Raw genomic sequence first — 17840 nt, 5'->3', positions numbered from 1 at the left:
AAACCCAATGTAAAGTAAGAGAATTATGCAGACATTGGTTTCTTTCCTTCAGAAAAATACTATTTGCATGTACACACCTGAGCACATATGCAAATAATCTAATTATAAAAAAAGGAAACAACAAACATTGTCTAGACACAGAACTGCAGTGTTCTCACCTATTAAAGCTCATGGGGCTGTATGTATCTGTAACATCTACTCATTTACTGCGTGAGTGTAAAGATCATCACCCGCAGCCAGTGAGACTAGGTCAGGGACCCAGCCTGCAACCTCATGAGCTTAAAGGTGGGAATAATTCAGTGAAGGTGAGACAGGGCTTCCAGCGGGGCAAGGTAGGGGCTTGTGGTCAGTGGAGGGTTGCTAACCTCCTAGGCAGGAATCCGCACCTTGCCACCTTATCGCTGCACCATGCCAGGCTCAGCCCCTGCTATTGCCCACCACGGAGAGCTGCCAAAACAGCTGTGGTCAATTCCCCTGAGTGGCAGGCACCTCCCAAGCCTCCCCATCTTGAAGAACCATAAACAGACAGGAAGGCTGCCTGGGTCCTGCCCTGTGATGAAGCCACAGGGGGCTGTGGCTCCCCTCGGGCACAGAGATCTCATAGTGCAGAGTGCAAAGCTTTATGTCTAGTGCTTTTTGTCCAACAGTGAGGCCTGCCTGAGGCTGAGAAGGTCAAAGGATTTCAGAATTAACCTCCTCAGAGAAGGGTGTGGGCACTGCTAATTCTCTTTATCATAGTTGGGTTTTTGTTATAATTTAAAACATATTTTCCAATTATATGCATGATTACAGAGGCAAGCCGAGTTAAATGTGAAAGCCTGTGTTGATTGAAGTGCCTAAGTTTCCTGTGAGTGGTGCAAAATCAAGATCCCATTATGGAGGCTATTGAATGACCTGGTGCTTTTGATGATTGAGGGTAAGGACGGGACTGACCACCGCCGAGAAAACGCCAGTTGGTAAGGATGAAAAGCAGGAAAGGCCTCCAAATCACTAGCCTTGGATAGATGCTGCCCTGGAACCCTGTGGGTAGGGTATGGCATCTCCCCTCCCCCAAACCCATCTGGAGGAGGACCTGGGTCCAAAATTCCAAACTGCACACAATCTTTGTAGAGGAGAGTTCCCAAAGCTGAGAGGAGACACCCTTTCTGGGCCACACACCCGCCACAGCCACCCAAGAGACTCTCTTGCCCAGCTTTTCCCTTGCTCTTTGAAACCAAGTATCAGAGGACTATGCTCTTTCTCTTGGGCTCCACAGCTGGTTGGGTCTTTGTCTTGGGCCTCTCTGGCCAGTACAGCTCTAGCAAGTGGCTGCCTCCATCTGGAACCAGAAAGGCCCCAATTGTTCCAGAAATGATGAGCAACTGGGATTAGTGTCCAAACGAAGTGACCTGGGGCTACACTCCCGGGCCCCCTGGGTTACGCCAACACAGTGACTCCAGAGGTAAAGAAAATGCACAGCTCCTCAGGACAGTACCCCTTCTGAGCTCAGCCTGGAATCTGCATTTCCATCCCAGGCTAGTGTGAACAGAAGGCTACACCTTTAACAGTAACAGTGCTGTGCTCTGTAGTTTCATGGAAATCTTTGGGAGGTATGGGGGTTTGTGGAGATAGAGATCACACAAACGCACACACACTCATATGGCCGAGACATTAAAAATCCCAGTGACTAAGAGAATAACAGCCTGGACTGTGATGTCCACACAATGGATACCAAGAAGGTTGGAGAAGCCAAGGGAGAGCTCCCTCATGTAGGGAAAGGAGAGGGGGAAGGCCAGGAGGAATGCCCGGCAGAGCTCAAAACAGGTGCCAGGCCTGGTGCTCACCACAGACAACTCTAGCAAGTAGATGATTTCAAAGCCTAACCTGCAGGCTTCCTTTACATAGGCTTTCAAAAGTCTGGGCCTGGAGATGCCAAAGGTGAACTTTGACCTGACGAAAACCCAAAGGGAATGAAAACACAAGCTCTTGGGCTGACAGCTACCTCGTCTGGCAATTGCTTGTGCTATTGCCAAACACCCTTGTGCAGAGAGATCATGCAAGCAGAAGGTCCATCCACCTTGCCAGTCAGAAACCAGTTCCCACCAGCACCGAGAGCAGGGACTCATCTGGCCATCCTGAAGAACATACCTGGAGCCTTCTCCACGAAAATGACCTTAGAGTCTTGCAGAAAGTTATGGCCGGATAGCACCATTTTCTTCCCACCAATGACTGGGTAGCTGTCTGTGCTCTGCTTCTCCACAAGGGGCAGCTCCTGGGCCGACCGCTGGGCTGTGTCAGAGGAGGCGACAGTGAGTGAAGCTGTGTCTTCGCTGCCTGCAGGAACCCTAGCTGGGCCCCAGGTGCTGCCATTTGACATAAATGTTCAGATGTTCTGGGGACTGACAAAGCCCTCGACATGGGTCTTAACCCATGTCGTGTAGAAGGCTGTAGGTGCACTGTTCCAACTATGTCAGAACGTGGGCCATGCTAGAACAACTGTCCCCAAAAGCTACAAGCAATAGGAACTCTGACTTCTAATGCTGGTCCCTGGAGTGGAAGGGCCTCTCGGAAGAGCTGGTAGGAAGGCTGTCCTAGTGCTAGACTGAGCCTGGGGGCAGGGGCAAAGCAGAAAGCTTGACTGCCCCTGGGAGAGAGCCAGTCGGGTATCGGCAACTTCGTGAGGGTGGAAGCCGCAAGGGAGCCTGCAGAGGCTGGAGACAGGTGACATTCTGAGCATCTGCGTCAGATGGGTGTCCCTAGACTCCCTTCTGTCAGACAAGCCAGGGCAGGGGAGAGTTCACCTCATAGGGAAGAGGATCCAGCTTCAGAAAGTCAGGTGTCCAGTGGATTGAGAGAGAAGGGGACAGAGGGCAGAGCCATGGGCTTATGTGTACAGAAGACTCAGCTTGTTCCAGAGAAGCAGGGATTAGTTGGATCCACAGGTTAGCCTGTTTCACAGTCTGGGGGGCAGGGGCCGTGGGGAGCAGAGCTAGGGAACTAAGCATGGAACTGAAGACCCCGTGGTGGGAGTCTCCGAGAGGACAACGCCAGAGCAGCTGGACAATGGGCACAGCCTGAAGGCCCTGGGAATGAGCAGCAGGGGCTGGCCAAGACTGTTTGTGCTTCCTCGTAGGTCTGGATGACCCTACACAAGTCCAGTTCTCCGGATGGGAGAGAGCTTCTGGGTAGAGGGAGGCAGAGCGGATAAACACTGACAGGTTTCCTGGGACATACGTGGCTTGTTAACAAGGGACCAAGCCTGTACGACATAGGAAGGTGGTAGCTGTACACGTTCCTCTCCAAGGCCGAGGAGTCCTGGCCCACACTCTGGAGGCCACCTCACATATTAAAGGAAAACACTTGTCACCACGAGGGAAGATGGGTAGTCTTGGAAAGTTTTAAAAATTCAGGTTTGAGACATGGGGTATGGACCACTGACAGAGCATTTGTCCAACATGCATGCACAAAACAGGTACAACACACACACGCATGTGCCCGAGTACACACACAACCTGGAGATAAGAAGTGGAGACTAGAAGAGAAGGAGGATAAGAAAGATGGAGGTGGCGAAAAGAAAAAGAGAAGGGAAAGGAACCGGGTGGGAAAGAGAGAAGAGGAAGGGGAGAAAGATGAAGAGGAGGGATTATTTTGGTTTGTCTAGTATGGTGGCTGGAAAGCCAAAGTTCCTTTTCTCAATTTCCCCCAAATAAAGAGGGAATAAATGCAGATACAGTCAACACAACTCTGCTTTGCCTTTTACTTCTGTAGTTGCCAGGGCAGGAATGCTGTGTACTTTGGTCAGATTCTAACCAGCACCAGGCTGCACGTGGGAATATGTACCCCAGACAGACCCCTTTTAGATCGATATGGAAGTCGGGTCGACCTAAGAGGGATCACAGTTTCTGGGAAGCCTGCTGAAACAGACCTTTGATGGTACAGCTCAGAGCAAGCGCTAACACAGCGTGGCCTGCTACTTACAGCACTCGATCGGGTTTGAGGCAACCTGGAGGGACAGCGTCCGGCCATTGGGCTGTGGGATGTGAACTCGGAAGACCAGCCGAACCCTGGTGTTCTTCCTCCCGATGTCCGTCTCCCCTTTCCTCAGCTCAATGTCAGAGTTTCTGAGCTTCAGGATTCCAGCACAGTCGATGCTGTGGAAAATAGAAGCCAAGGCTTGGCTGTAGGGCCTGGCACTGAACAAGAGGAGCACCTGGCTGCCAGGCCGGACCATGACTCAACCTTCCTGTTGGGTGCCCCGGCACCCCCTCCCTGAGGAGAAGCCTGTGAGAAGATGCCAGCAGGGTGGGAACCGAATAGCTGTGTAGACTGTGGTCTCCTCCTAGGACCACATACTCACTGCCCCAGACATCACAGACCCTCAGAGGACAGAGGGCATGACAGAGAACTGTCAGCTCTGAGAGAAAAAGCTTTCAAGGATCAGCCCCCCTGTGCACCGGGCTGCACCCCAGCCAATGTCATTCAAGGCCTGGGACACTATTTCCTTTGTTCATTTTAATATCTTTTATGATTTGTAAAACTTTTCTTCTAGGGTTTCATGTAACTTCATTTTGCTTCATAATTTCACTCAAATTTAGGGTCCAGTAGAACATGCCATACATTAAAAAAAAAAAAAAAAATCTTGATATAATGAATCCAATACCTTTTCTTTCTCCATAAACGTTAAGAGAATCAAGCATTTGCTGCCCGTGTCAAGCAGTATGTGGGACCTGTAGACCAGCACACACACCAACATAGCCCTCAGGGTATGTCTTGGGTTGCGTGGCTGTGTTTGCTGAAAGCCCTGCCCTACTGCAGCATGCTGTAGTAGAGTGACCATAGCCGTTGTGGCTGACCCTGGCTCCTCTGAGACCCACTGGCTGTGTCCTGTCCTTGGGAAATTCAGATAATGCAGCTGGAGAAGTAAACCCAAGGGCTGACAATGAAATCCCTTGGGCTCCTGAGAAGCTGACACACAGAGAACGCTTTCCCTTTCATCTGCATCTTAGAGGGCTTAAAGCCGTGAAGAACGTGTCAAAGTGCACACAAAGTACTCTTTGGCACGGCCCCACCCTCCTGCCTCATCTCCTGCGCTCCCCTCACCAGGCTGGCCTCCTCGTGGGTAATAGAGCCCTGCTCAGTATTATGCGATGTGCTCTGAGCTTATTAATAAATTCTGTTCTAGGCTAACTGTGCACCATATGGGCTTTGCACTCGGGAACTGGCCACATCAGCCATGCATGCAGGCAGCCTTAAGTGAAAACACTGTGAGGCATGGAGGCACTGGCCTCCCTTCCGTTTCCGTGTTTATTTCAACCGATCCCTGAGTGAGCGTGGCTGCATGCAGAAGTAAACAGGTGTTGTCTTTTGGAACCAAACACAGGCACTGGGGGCAATGCTTACAGCTGTGCGGTTGACACACGCTTACGTGGCACAACACGCAGCACCTGAGAACCCAGAAAGACTGCTGTAAAGTCTCTTCAGGCCCGAGCTGCAGGGCCTTCGGCCTGGGAGCTGGGACCAAAGCAGCAGGGGCTGGGGCAGAGCAGCAGGCGCCTACCCCTCAGGCACGGCCCCCATTCTGCTTACATGGCTCGCATGTTATTTTCTGGAAGCAATGGGATCTCCAGGACTTTGGTGTTGGACAGGATGGCCTCGTGGCTGGTGGTGGAGACGGTCTTCCCCGTGATCCGGTGGACCTGGTAGAAGGCATGGGGTCGCAGCAAGCGGTCGTCCGCTGTCCCAATGAACAGCTGTAGTGTGAGCGGCTCATTTTCCAAGTAACCATGTAGCTGGCAAGAAAACAAAACAACAACAACAAAACCTCACTAAGCACCGTGCACATGAACTGCTGGGATTCAAGCTCAAAAGGAAAGCTGTGCCCAGTGCCCAGTGCCCAGTGCCCAGTGCCCAGTGCCCAGTGCCCTGTCCTCCAGATTCATGTGATGTCATATTAGTCCTTCTTAAAATTGTAATTACAAAATGCAGCCAGGCACAGTGGTGCACATCTTTAATCCCAGCTCTTGGATGGTGGCAGAGGCAGGCCACTCTCTTAATTCAGAGTCAGCCAGCATCTACATAGTGTCAGGATGGCCAGAACTATACAATGAGGCACTATCAAAAAATAAAATAAAAAATAAGGTTTCGTTATCCTACAGGCCCTGCGAATAGATTAGAATTTGAACCTTCCTGGTCCTATTTTCAAAAGACACATGCACCAATGTACAAATGCACATCTCACACATGCCTTTGCACATGTATAACCAGACAGGCAGTGTGCACAGGGGTTCACATGTATAACCAGACAGGTAGTGTGCACATGGGTTCACATGTATAACCAGACAGGCAGTGTGCACATGGGTTCACATGTATAACCAGACAGGCAGTGTGCACATGGGTTCACATGTATAACCAGACAGGCAGTGTACACATGGGTTCACATGCACACCTAGAGGCAATGAGCAAATGTCTGCACTTCCACACAGTCATCACACGCTCCCATAAAACAGCATTTATACAAAAACTATACACAGTTACACGTGCACAATATTACATGTACACACACAGAGGCAGCTTACACACCGTTCACACACTACGAGCAGCAGGGACAGCGTGGAACACTCCTATGCTCACTTCTCTCCAGGTGAAGTTGCCACGGAAGGACCATGAGACTCTAGCCAAGCCTGATGGTCCATGATATTCCCAGCTCACATCTGTCTTGTGGGGCTTTCTAACTGGCTTCTGAGAAAGGAACACCCTTCCAAGCCAGGTGAGTAGAGCAGGGATGGAGGTGGCCTGGCTTCTGTGAATGGTGGCCTCACCTCAAGAATGCAAGAGCAGAGGCTTTGCCTGCTTCCCCAAATCAATCTTGCAAGTTTCCCAAAAGATAGCTTGATTTTCCCACATTCAATCATGGGACAAGTTAGCAGACTACTCACTCGCTTGTGATTGGTAAGAATTGTATAAAAGCATGCATGCATGTACTGTAAACACAGCCACACAGACACGCACATACACGCACACACCCACCAAACTGTGTCTACGCCATCTTTCCATGACAGTTCTGTGTACCTCTCCTTTAGAAAGAAGTGAAAACAAATGCTCTGTCAATGCCGGTTGCACAGCATACTCACTGCTGCTCACACACATGGACACAGAGCACCTTGCCCCCAGGGACACAGGGAAACTGCCTGTGCTCATAGCCACCATCCTTCCCACCAAGCTGCAGAACTCAAACCAGGACAAATAAACCCAGGGCTTCTCCCAGGCCGCTGGTGGGTGACCTGCATTTCAGGGGACATCTACAATGTGGTCCTTGTGCGAAAAAGGAGCACCCTTCTCGATAAATAACCAGTTTAGAAGTGGGGTCACCAGAGCTATCATTCCAGGAGTCAACCTTGCTCTCCTTTGGTCCCCAATGTGCCTTCCCTCCTCCAAAAGTTAGTTATTAGAAATGTGTGTCTCATGTCCAGCATGGCATTTAGTCAACAACTAAGGAATGTTGGGACCAAGGCATTGCAACCTCAGGGAGAGTGTGGACAAAGGGGGGCCCTTCATGCTGTGTTACAGGGTAGGGAGGTACCTCCATGGCCCTGTGAGGACATGGGAGGACTGGGAGATGACTCCAATGCCACAGGGCCTGAGAACTTTTTGGTCCTGTAGTCTGTACTCACTCTCCCACTGTTCTCGTGACCTCTCTTCTCACTTGGACTAATTTCAAAGTCTTTGAAAACAGCAATGGTGACAAACACAGTGACAACAAGGGAGTCAAACCGTTCTCTCCTTAGGCAAGTCATAGCCACAAAATATGTCAAAAGACCACTGTCGCCACCCAAAGGCCTTCAAGCCATGGGCCAAGAGCCTACAGCCTTCATCAAACCCATGATGAGCATTGAGGTGTCCCACTTTCTCAGAGCCCCTGGGGGTTGCAGGTGATATGCCTGCACAGGGTGACCCTGGTCCCAGCCACAGAGGATCCTAGGATAATGAGACTGAAAGACTCATACAAACTGAGGAAAGTCAGCCTGCAGGCCTGGCTTTGGCTCCCCTGCCTTCTTGAAGCCGCCCTTCCGGTCATTCTATTCAGAATCTTGAAATCTGTCCACCCCTTGGGCCATGCTTGTGATGCTCCATAGTGCGCTGCTGCCCTGAGGGAAGCCTGGATTGGATGATGTCAGGAGCCACCCGTGCTTGCTATGGGCTTTGAGGACACAGTCAATGACTAAGTGTAGCCTCCTCTGGTCACTGTCATCCACTTTGCTAATGGCTAAGCCCACAGCCCCTCATGGAGGCCACAAAGAAATGGCCTGGCCACAAGGTGGCAGAAGGGCTGAGGACTGGAACATGGAACTCAGAACCAAGAGTGACATTTAAGTGGAGACCTGAGACGGAGTCTGGTTTTAGCAACACAAAACAGGAGGGAGGTGAACAGCCCCCACCAGAAAGCACCAAGCAGTCTTCCAGGGTCCTGCAGTGAAAAGGGTGACGTTCTGTGGTGGAAGAGACCCTAATGGGAAAAAAAGCCTCAGCCACAAGAAGTGGATCCACAAATTCTTGGAAAGGGAAAGGGAGGTTAGAGGGAAGAGAGCAGCTACAGAGGACCCCCAGCTTTACCCACTTACAGCTTGTCTTTCCAATGTAAGTCCAGCCTTATGGGCTGGTAGGGGATTGTGCCCTTCATTTTGAAACATTGGGGGGGGGGGGGAAACAAGAACAATGAAACCTAGAAATGGGAACCAGAAAAATCAGACAGTGCAATTAGCTGCTGCTCAATTTTGATGTGGGCCCCCGGGTATTGGCTTTTTACAAGGCAGTGGGGCTTCTCACATGTTCCTCATGCAAAGGTCTCAGCCACTGCCTCTGGCCTGATGCATGCCAGGGGCTCATTAGGGGAGGCGCAGGCACCATGGCTTTCATTAGGTCCTGTGATCCACCAGCATGTGGCACGCAGCCAGTGCCAGCCCTACCTCGAGATGAAAGGACCAGGGACTAGGACTGTACTTCAAACAGGTACAGCCCAAATCCTCAAGTTCAATTATCAGCCCACCCAGCCACCAGCAGCAGCAAGAAAAAAATGTGTTCCCCACTCAGCAGAGGCTAATGGGGCAGAGGCCCAGGGCTTTGTGGCTTCAATAAGCAAAGGAGGCCAGGTGGAGTAGGAGCCCCACACAAGGGCTCACCTCTGATGGCTGGAGTAAAAGCACACCTCCTTCACATGGAGGCCAGCGGACCACCACATGGACTTGGAGAAGCTCTGTCCCCTTCCTGCTGAATTGGTACAAGGTGATAGGCACTGACAGCACCCAGAAGGCAAAGGAGAACTCATCTGAGAACCCTGCACAAAAACCTTCTCTTTCCCAACTCAAAGCCCCATGAGGCAAACTGGGATGACTTTCTGTGAGCCCACAAATTTCCTCCCAGACCAAGAGACTCGTCCATGCAGACACTCGGGGTTTCGACTTGAGAGTAAGAAATGGCTTGTGCCCATCCACCCAGAGACTCCACAGCATAGCTCAAGCCACAGAAACCATCCTCCACACCATGTTAGCAAGAGACACAGAACTGCAGTCCCTGTCAGATGGCCCATCACTGACCAGTGTCAGGAGAGGGGTCTGCACAGTTGGGACACTGAGGGCCAGAGAGCCTCTGGAACTCTAAGGAAAGCTGGGGCTGAGAACACCAGTCCTCTATGATAGATCACCAGGCAAGACAGAGCTGGACAGAGAGCTTACAGCCCACTGCTCGGTGGAGAGGCAGACCGGAAACAGCGTACTGGTCCCTGTGGCTGCCACCGCGCAGATGTCACAGCCATGCATACAAGAATCCGTGATGCAAAGATGGGATGGTGAGTGTTACAGTCTACCTGAATACGCAGCCCAGCCACTCCCTGATGACAGCGGCTCCAAGGGGACCCTTGTCTCTCCAGGCCTCTGGGCAGCTGCTGATTCATGTTGAAAATTAATGCTTGTCCTGTGGCAAGCCCTGGGTGCGTGTGCCACAGCCAACAGAGACTCTGGCAGTCATCTGGACGGCTTTACAAGTGTCGACGAGCCCTGCGCGAGACAGTCCGCATGGCAGGTGCGGGTGGCAGTGCTCTTCTTCCTGTCTGCACACATGTGCTCACAGACTTTTGTACCTCACGACTTTTGTGCACTGAGTCAGGTCGGAAAGATTTCTCTGGGCCTGGATCAGGAGCTATGGGTCAGGCTCTGTTTCTGTTTCGTCCTGTAGTCACAGCATCCGTGGACCAGATCACTTGGGATTCACTAACAATGTGTGAGATACTTTCAGGTGGGCCATGTGCTAAGAGCATGCGCAGGTGCCTGCCAACCTCAGGGTCCTGGTCATCCTGAGACAGCACAGTGGGGAGGCAGAATGCTACAGGGCCGTCCCTTCCCCAAGCTCCCCCATTTGCTGTGGGCCTGGCTGCATGAATGAATATTGCAGATGCCACATAGAGTCTCTCTTCTATGGCCATTGGCACAGAAAGCCACCTCTTCCCCCTCGGGCCAGAGTGGTTACAGCCAGCAGCGTCTGAATCTACGGGGACAGAGTGCTTTTCCCTTGTGACCTATGAAGCTGTGTGAGCACAGAAGTCCCTGCAGACAGCGCTTGGTCCGGGCCCCTGAACCCCTGGGAGTCAGGCACTTGCCTCTTGCATTATGACGAATCTACTAAGAAACCATTAGTCTGCATTGGATTACAATAGTTTTACAATGTGAAATGTAAAAACAAAACAAACAAACAAAAATCAAAGACAAATTGTGCCAGTTGGTGTTATTCCATCTTGTGAAATTTAACATGAGAATACGTAAATACATCTAGATTAAAACCTTCTCAGCGGGCAAAGCTCAGAGTGAGCCGAAGCTCTATCCCAGCCTGGCTCAGGCCAGATGACTTCAAAAGGACAACTCAAAATCCCCCCAGGACCCCAGTTATGACAGTCTTCTTAAGGCATGGAAGGCAGTGAACACGGTATAATTTTAACCTTTGGAAACATATCATTTCAGTGAAAATAGGAATATTTAAGGCTTAACCTGGGAGGTAAATATCTATTATTTAAAGCACGAAGTTTACTTTTAAAAAAGAAATCTAAGCTAATTCACACATCTTAATGCACAGGCCTTCTCCCTCTTGCTCCTCACAGTGTCTGTCAGAACAACGTTTATTAAGTTACCTGTCAGATCCACGTCTCCTCGGCTTCCCTCTAAATGAAACAAAATGCATTATTCCATTTGCACGGGGTAAGCACTCCTCAGTTTCCTGCACATTAAAATGTTTGTTTTTAGCTCCTGTGCCACCTCAGCACTTACACAGTGAGCTGACAGGCCAACAGGCTGATGGAGGACAAATTTATTCAGGGCAGAGGTTGGGCCAACATACATACACCTTCATGCACAGCAAGGGAAGGTCTGAATTAACTGGAGAAAACCTTTTGCCTTTCAGCCACACGTTCTGACTTGGTTACTAAACAAAGGACATCATCATGTCTTCCACCAAGACATAATGCATGCTTGAAATAATGAACTTGAGGAGAAATTTGCTTTCGAGACCCTGAGTAACGTCAGCCACCAAGACAAGATACCCCAGAAGACAAGAGAAAGCAGTTCACAAATTGGTCTCCCTTTCCCTCCTTCTGGCTGGGGATCATGCCTACGGTGGGTTTCACTATTTTTCTTCTACTTGGTTAATTAAGAGTTCATGTTGTACTCACATTATCTCTGATTGTTTTCAGCCCTAATTCTTCATTATAAAACACCACTGCCCGGAGACATCTCTTCCCAGGGACGGGAAGTGTTCTGTTAGTTCTATTTCCCTCTCCTGGAGACGGCAGAGTACTGGTCTCCTAGTGGGGCACAGAGGCACCCTGCTGAGAACCCGGCACTTTGCCTTGGGGGCCTTCACTGCAGCCATAGGATCCAGGTCTGACCATCTTCCTGGCCCACAGCCTGAGAGGGCAGGGGCATGATGTCGCTCTAGTGAGGTGAGGGCAATCAAGCCAGCTGTAGCTAAAGGCACAGCCCCTGGTAAGCTGCTGTTCTTTGGCAAGGGCACCCCCCATAGCAACGAGCATTGAAGCATCCTGGCTGCAGAACTGTTTGTCACAAAGGGTGCCACTGCGTGCCCGTCTGGGAGGAAAGAAATGAACAATGAGGGCAGGACCCCTCACAGACACCCAGGGGGAGAATGGAGCATAGCTTCAGAGCCAGACTGAGGTAGAGGCCTATAATCCCAGCACTCAGGAGGCAGAGGCAGGAGGACCACACGTCTAAAGCCTGACTAGGCCAGGGAGTGAGTTTAAGGCCAGCCTGGACAACTCAAGGAGACTGCTATTTCAAAATGCAAGGTTAAAAATGAGATTAGGAGTGTAGGCCAGTGGTAAAGAATTTGCCTAGCATATATTACAAAAACAAGACAAAGCCAGCTTCATAGACTCGGCAGCCCCTGGAAGGGTGCCAAACAGGCACCACTTGCCCTGTTCTGCACAACCGGGAGGGGCACTTTGCACCATTAGGCGCTCACAGTCCCAGAGAATGCAAAACTCGGGAAATCCCAGTCCTCTACGCAAGGGCTGCAGGACACAAGGCCTCAGGGCTTCCTCATGAGACGGGCACAGCAGAGCTTCAGGGCTCAGCTCCCTAGCACAGGAGGCAGGAGTTACTATCACTGCTGCTCAGCGGAGCATGCTACCCACAGAATTTACAGCAGCGATTAGCTCTGCAAAAACAAAAACAAACAAAAGATTCCCGGATTCCAGGGTGTCCCAAGTACGCATATGTGTGCACATGTACTGATATATGTGACATGTGTGCACCTGTTTATGTGTGCCTAAGCATGTGTTTATGCACGTATACCTATTCATGTACATAGGAACTGGTGTAAATATTTACCTTCATGAGAATTATGTACGTGTGTATGTTGTATGTCATGAATGTGTGTGTGTCATGAATGTGTGTGTATGTGTGTGTATGATGTGTGTATGTATGCATGTGTGTATGTGTATGTGGTGTGCATTTGAGCCTGCATTGTATGAGCACACATTTTGGAGCCTGTAACTCCTGTAACTCTGAGGACTCTTTCTATGAGGACAATTACATACTAATGATCAAAACCATGTTTACAAACACAGACAAAGCTATGTCTAGTGTTGTTCCCCCAAATCCTGAGGGCTAGTGGCCAGGGCACACATGTCTGAAACAGTCTGAAGCTGAGGGCTGTACAGCTAAGCAGAGAGAGGCGGCACGTGGCTCCTTCAGGTCTTTTTATGTACAAACTTTCTCAACCTTTCCGAGAAGGCAGAAAAATAATAAAATGAGAACCAAAATGGGTGTGTCTGTGGAAATATTTCAAGGGTATGAATGTCAGAGACCACACACACTGGCAATGCCTGCTGGGCCCTCACTGGCAGCCTCACGGTCACACCTTCATGGGGACTTGATTTCCACTGGCAAAGTCATTCCACCTTGCTGAGGGCCTGAAGCGGTTCCAGGTCCCTAATAATCTGTTGTTTCATTTACTCAAAAATGTCTCTTGGGGCTGTGGGAGCAGCTCAGGCGGCAGCGTGCCTGCCTAGGATACCCTAGCTTTATCCTCAACACAGCGAACAACTCTCCTGTGAAGAAAGGCTGATGTTCCTGAGGCACCCACCAAAAAAAGCATGTGCTTTCAATGCAGGCACTAGGCTCAAACATGCCCCTCCTTCCTTGCAGAGGCCTGGGAACCCGGCCTCTCACCTCCCAGCACCTGTCCCCTGCTCAGCATTTGGTGCGGTTTCCCACATAAGAGGCCTGAGCGCAGGTTCTCAAGAAGGAAGACACTCTCTGCGGCTTTCAGAAAGGGACTGTGAGCCTCATGGAGCTCTGCCTCTTGAACGGACAGACTTCAGCCTGTCAGAGTTTAGAGCCTTGGCTCCCTGTCTTCATGGAAAGCACACATGCCACCGAGGCCCTGCCCATGTGCGGGCATCTCCAGTGCTGTCTTGTGTCACCTGTGAAGTCAGAGTCCGGACTTGGCCCCATCCCAGGCAATAGTTCACTCACAGATTTTGTGCTTCCTTTCCTGAGCTGAAGGAGGCTGGGACAGACAGGAAGTAGGGTAGGGGGACATGGCAGACCAAGGAGAAACCAGTTTTCTGAAATTTTTCCTTTGCCTCAGATATTCATCAGATGCAAACTCTGTGACCTGTGGTGCCATAAGCAATGGCAGGACCCACAGAACAACTCAGAGTGGACATCTGAGGAACGTTGTTCACAGCCATAACCAGGATGCCCCTGGGTATGGATCTTAGGCCTGCACCTCAGGGCAGCTGCAGTCCACACAAATGCTATCACTCTCCAGCTCAGCACCTCTGTTCTTCTCCCAGACGGCCACCTCCCGGCCTTGTATGCTGACTGGGAGATCAGGAACCCCTCTCCCCCTTGTTTGAAGGCTCCTTAGTTAGAAGTGGATGGGGTTCCCCTTCAAGATCTGGGAATCAACCAGATATTGTGAGAATTTTAAACCAGGGGCATGTGGCTGAATCAGGATCCGTTGTTCTACACAAAATCGATGGTACCAGTGCATAGGACTGATTTCCACCAAGCCTAGGGGTGAGAAAGGGGTTGGGGAGAAAGACAGGCACAAACTCAGGCAAGATGTGGCAAGATTCAGACCTCACCATGTCTCAGCAACAGCACCTCCACCCCCAAGGCCTCAGTGTCCTCAGGACCTGTCAGCATGGCCAGAAATCACAGCTCAGTGAGCCCCGTGCATATCAGCCTGGATCATCTCTGTACTGAGCATGATATTTAGCATCCCTGAGGCTGGCCCTGCAGATGGCAGCGTTCACCCACTCTCTTCCCACCCAAATCCAAGGAAAGGGACACCAAAAGCCAGCAGACTCCCTCTGCAAAGCTGCAAGGCAGATACAGAAACTCCCCAAACAGGCTCAGTACCTCATAGACTAGGCCACAGTAGGCTCAGGAAGCAGCCACCTGGACACCTGCCTGGGAATCATCCAGACTCCACAGTGATTCTCTAGGCTAGTGCTCACCTTGTGCACAGGGTGGAGGTCCTCAAGAGCAGCCTCCTATACCATGCCACGTAGTATGTCACAACATGCCACCATGGTGACACCAAGTCCAGACATGCAAGAAAATATGGCTGCTGTCCTGAACTCCAACCGTTTTGCCTTGCAGAGTCCAACCTGTGGCTGCCAGCATTCTGGATGCCACACTAGAGGGGTGTCAGCCCTCAACTGCTCCTTCTCTCAGCCTTGAGGTCCATGCTAAGAACATCTGCCTAAAGAACCAGTGAGGACATGATTACATGCTTGCCTAGACAAGGCCTGCTACCATCTGTGCTGATGCAGACCAAACTGCCTCCATCCACACAGGATGGAAACCAGTGTTCTCCCAGGAGACGAACCCAAGGCCACTGGCCCAGGGAAGACACACAGCAGCAGACCCTCTCAACCCACACCTCCCGTGGTGGGCCTGAGTCGGGGACAGTCACATGACAGGCAATGAGAAAGCACCCATCCTTCTGAGACTCCCAAGAGAACACTCTCCACAGTCACAGCTTCACACCCACAATTTGTATCTCCTTCACATCAGAACAGCGCATGGGTAGACAGTGACATTTGTGGTACCCACGAGTCCTCAGGACCAATGAAAGCCACAGAGGCATCAGGAAGCGGGTCCATGTGTGGTCACGAGCCAGCCAGAGACACACCACTTCCTGCCAGCACTGCTGCTAGAAATGCTGGTTCTTGTTTTGTCTCCAGCTGCATACTCCTCACCTCACTGGCCTCCACGGGTAGTGCTTGGGAGCCTAGGGTAGAAGAGGGGCTTGACCGGACCTATGTCATCTGGCTAACCAAAAACAAGCCCTGCTAGCACGTGACTAGAAAACCACCAGCAGGTTCTGTGCCCCCGGTGTCATCATTTAAACTCTGTCCCTCGCCTGGAACAAAGGAGTCACACCTTCCAAATCAGGTCTGGGAACTTGGTGACAGGCCTGCAGTTGGTTTCTTTAAAAAACACAGAAATATTATACAAATGTACTTTGGCTTGAATTCCAGGTGTGGGGTGTGGGGCTGCCTGGCAGCAGCTGACTCTGATTTGCCTGATGCTCTAGCAGAAGCGTGGTTTTGCCAGCTGCAGATAGTTTCTGCGATTGTGGGGTGTTTGGAATTCTGGGAACTTTTCAGAGGGCCTAGAAATGCTAGAGCCCTGAGAGGTGGGGTGGGGCGTTGTTGGTCGTCCCAGAGGTCTCTTTCTCTCTCCCCGTCTATCCTTCCTTCTCTCCTACCTAGTGATAGAGGGTGAAACCAGGGAAATAAAGGGTGGGGGTGGGGGGAGGAGAACCCACGAAGGAGCAAAGACTGCCTACTTGTAGGCTCCTTGTTTTGGGAGAGGGCTGGGGTCTGCCTATAGCTCTGCTTGTCTTTGCTCCCGGGTACACACAGTGCCTAGGTGACTCAAATGAGCTCACAAATGGATGCTGAGAATCCATAGGAAGTCTCTGCCTTGGGAACATCACTGGAGCTTAACAGAGGGCGGTTATTTTCTTCAGTGACACTGCTGTGGACAGTGTAAGCAAACAGGGCCAGTCTCCAGTTCGCTAACATGGGCATGGGGGCTCATCAGCACGACTTGTCTGCCACCCCATAGCTCTGCTATCAGGAGCTTGTACAATAACCAAAGCTGTACTATGATCAGGAAACCTGTAGCTTCCCTTGAGGAATTCCCATGAAATTTATGTTTTCTGAACAATGGACATGAGTGCTGACTGCACATGCAGAAGGGAGAGGAAGCATTCAGGTGAGCAGGTGAGTCACCCTGTGCATGATGGGAAGGGACAGGAGAGCATTTGCCTTGGAATGTCCTGAAAGGAGAGAGGACTCCATGCAGTGTCCAGCCTGATCCATAAAAAATTAATCTAGACCTCACGCAGGTTGGCTGGCTCTGAGAAGACTAGGGCCAGCATGGTTCTGCTTTGGGGTCAGGGCTGCGGGTTAACCTCTGCTATGTGCATGTTTTAACAGCTTGCAGCCCCAGGCAGAGTGAGGTGCTGTGTTTCATTGGCCCTCTGGGGGCCCTGATGCTCTCACCAGCACACCTAGCAAGCCCCCTCACTGGCCGTTGAAGGACACTGGCTCTCTGCGAGCCCCCAATGGTGTATATTCCAAAGAAGACACCTGGGAGGATGGAGGAAGTAGGCTGACACACTACATTCCAGGCCATGAGCCACAGGTCAGAAACGCCTCAGGAACCCATTCCTCACACTGTTTTGACACTCTAAAATCTCTCCCCTGGGACTTGGGGGAAAGACACCACCAAGAAAGAAAAGAAATTATAACAGCCTGGCTGGAAGACAATTTTAACCACCAGAGAAATGCAAGTCGCCTCCCAGTGGACCCCGCAGCTGTCTAATGTCTTGAATGATAGGAAAGGCACCTGCCATGAAACCATATGGGAGGGGACAAGCTAAGTGACCTCCAAAGGGTCCTTAAGGCCATGAGACGCCACTGGCCTCTGCCCAGACCCCTGGGCTGGAGCACGAGCCAGGGCTTGTCATGGCATCCCTTATGACTCTGCCCTGGTTCCATAATACCCTCAATCACCTGCTGTCTGTGCCCTGAGAGTATACCACTTATATTCACGAGCAGTCCAGGGTCACCTGTCTGGGCCATTGCTTGTGTCTCTTCGATCTCTTTCACAGCCAGACAGGGGCTATGCTGGTCACTGTCCTAAATGCCAAGTGCTGCGCTGCGAACCTTAATGTTGGGAACTGACCAGCTTCTGAGTGTTCATATTTCAGCAGACTATTAATTATTCAAGCAGAGCGGGCTTGTATGTGATGCAAAGATGCTATCAGGCAAG

At 50.9% G+C, this 17840-nt stretch overlaps 1 protein-coding gene across 5 annotated transcripts in view; it reads right to left on the bottom strand.

Annotated features, from left to right (window-relative positions):
• The window catches only part of Nfatc1 (nuclear factor of activated T cells 1), a 105966-nt gene that overhangs the window by 55270 nt on the left and 32856 nt on the right, over positions 1 to 17840 (bottom strand). For all 5 annotated transcript variants that reach the window (XM_021640049.2, XM_021640051.2, XM_060376993.1 and 2 more), the window contains exons 4-6: positions 5566 to 5768; positions 3958 to 4130; positions 2128 to 2268 (exon numbers count right to left, since the gene is read on the bottom strand). In XM_021640049.2, coding sequence (XP_021495724.1) covers positions 2128 to 2268; positions 3958 to 4130; positions 5566 to 5768 — 517 coding nt within the window. The remainder of the gene's footprint in view (positions 1 to 2127; positions 2269 to 3957; positions 4131 to 5565; positions 5769 to 17840) is intronic.

Source organism: Meriones unguiculatus, chromosome 2 (assembly GCF_030254825.1).
Source record: "Meriones unguiculatus strain TT.TT164.6M chromosome 2, Bangor_MerUng_6.1, whole genome shotgun sequence".
NCBI classification, from domain to species: Eukaryota; Metazoa; Chordata; class Mammalia; order Rodentia; family Muridae; genus Meriones; species Meriones unguiculatus.
The sequence above is the reverse complement of the archived record's forward strand: the minus strand, read 5'-3'. Positions and strand labels throughout refer to the sequence as shown.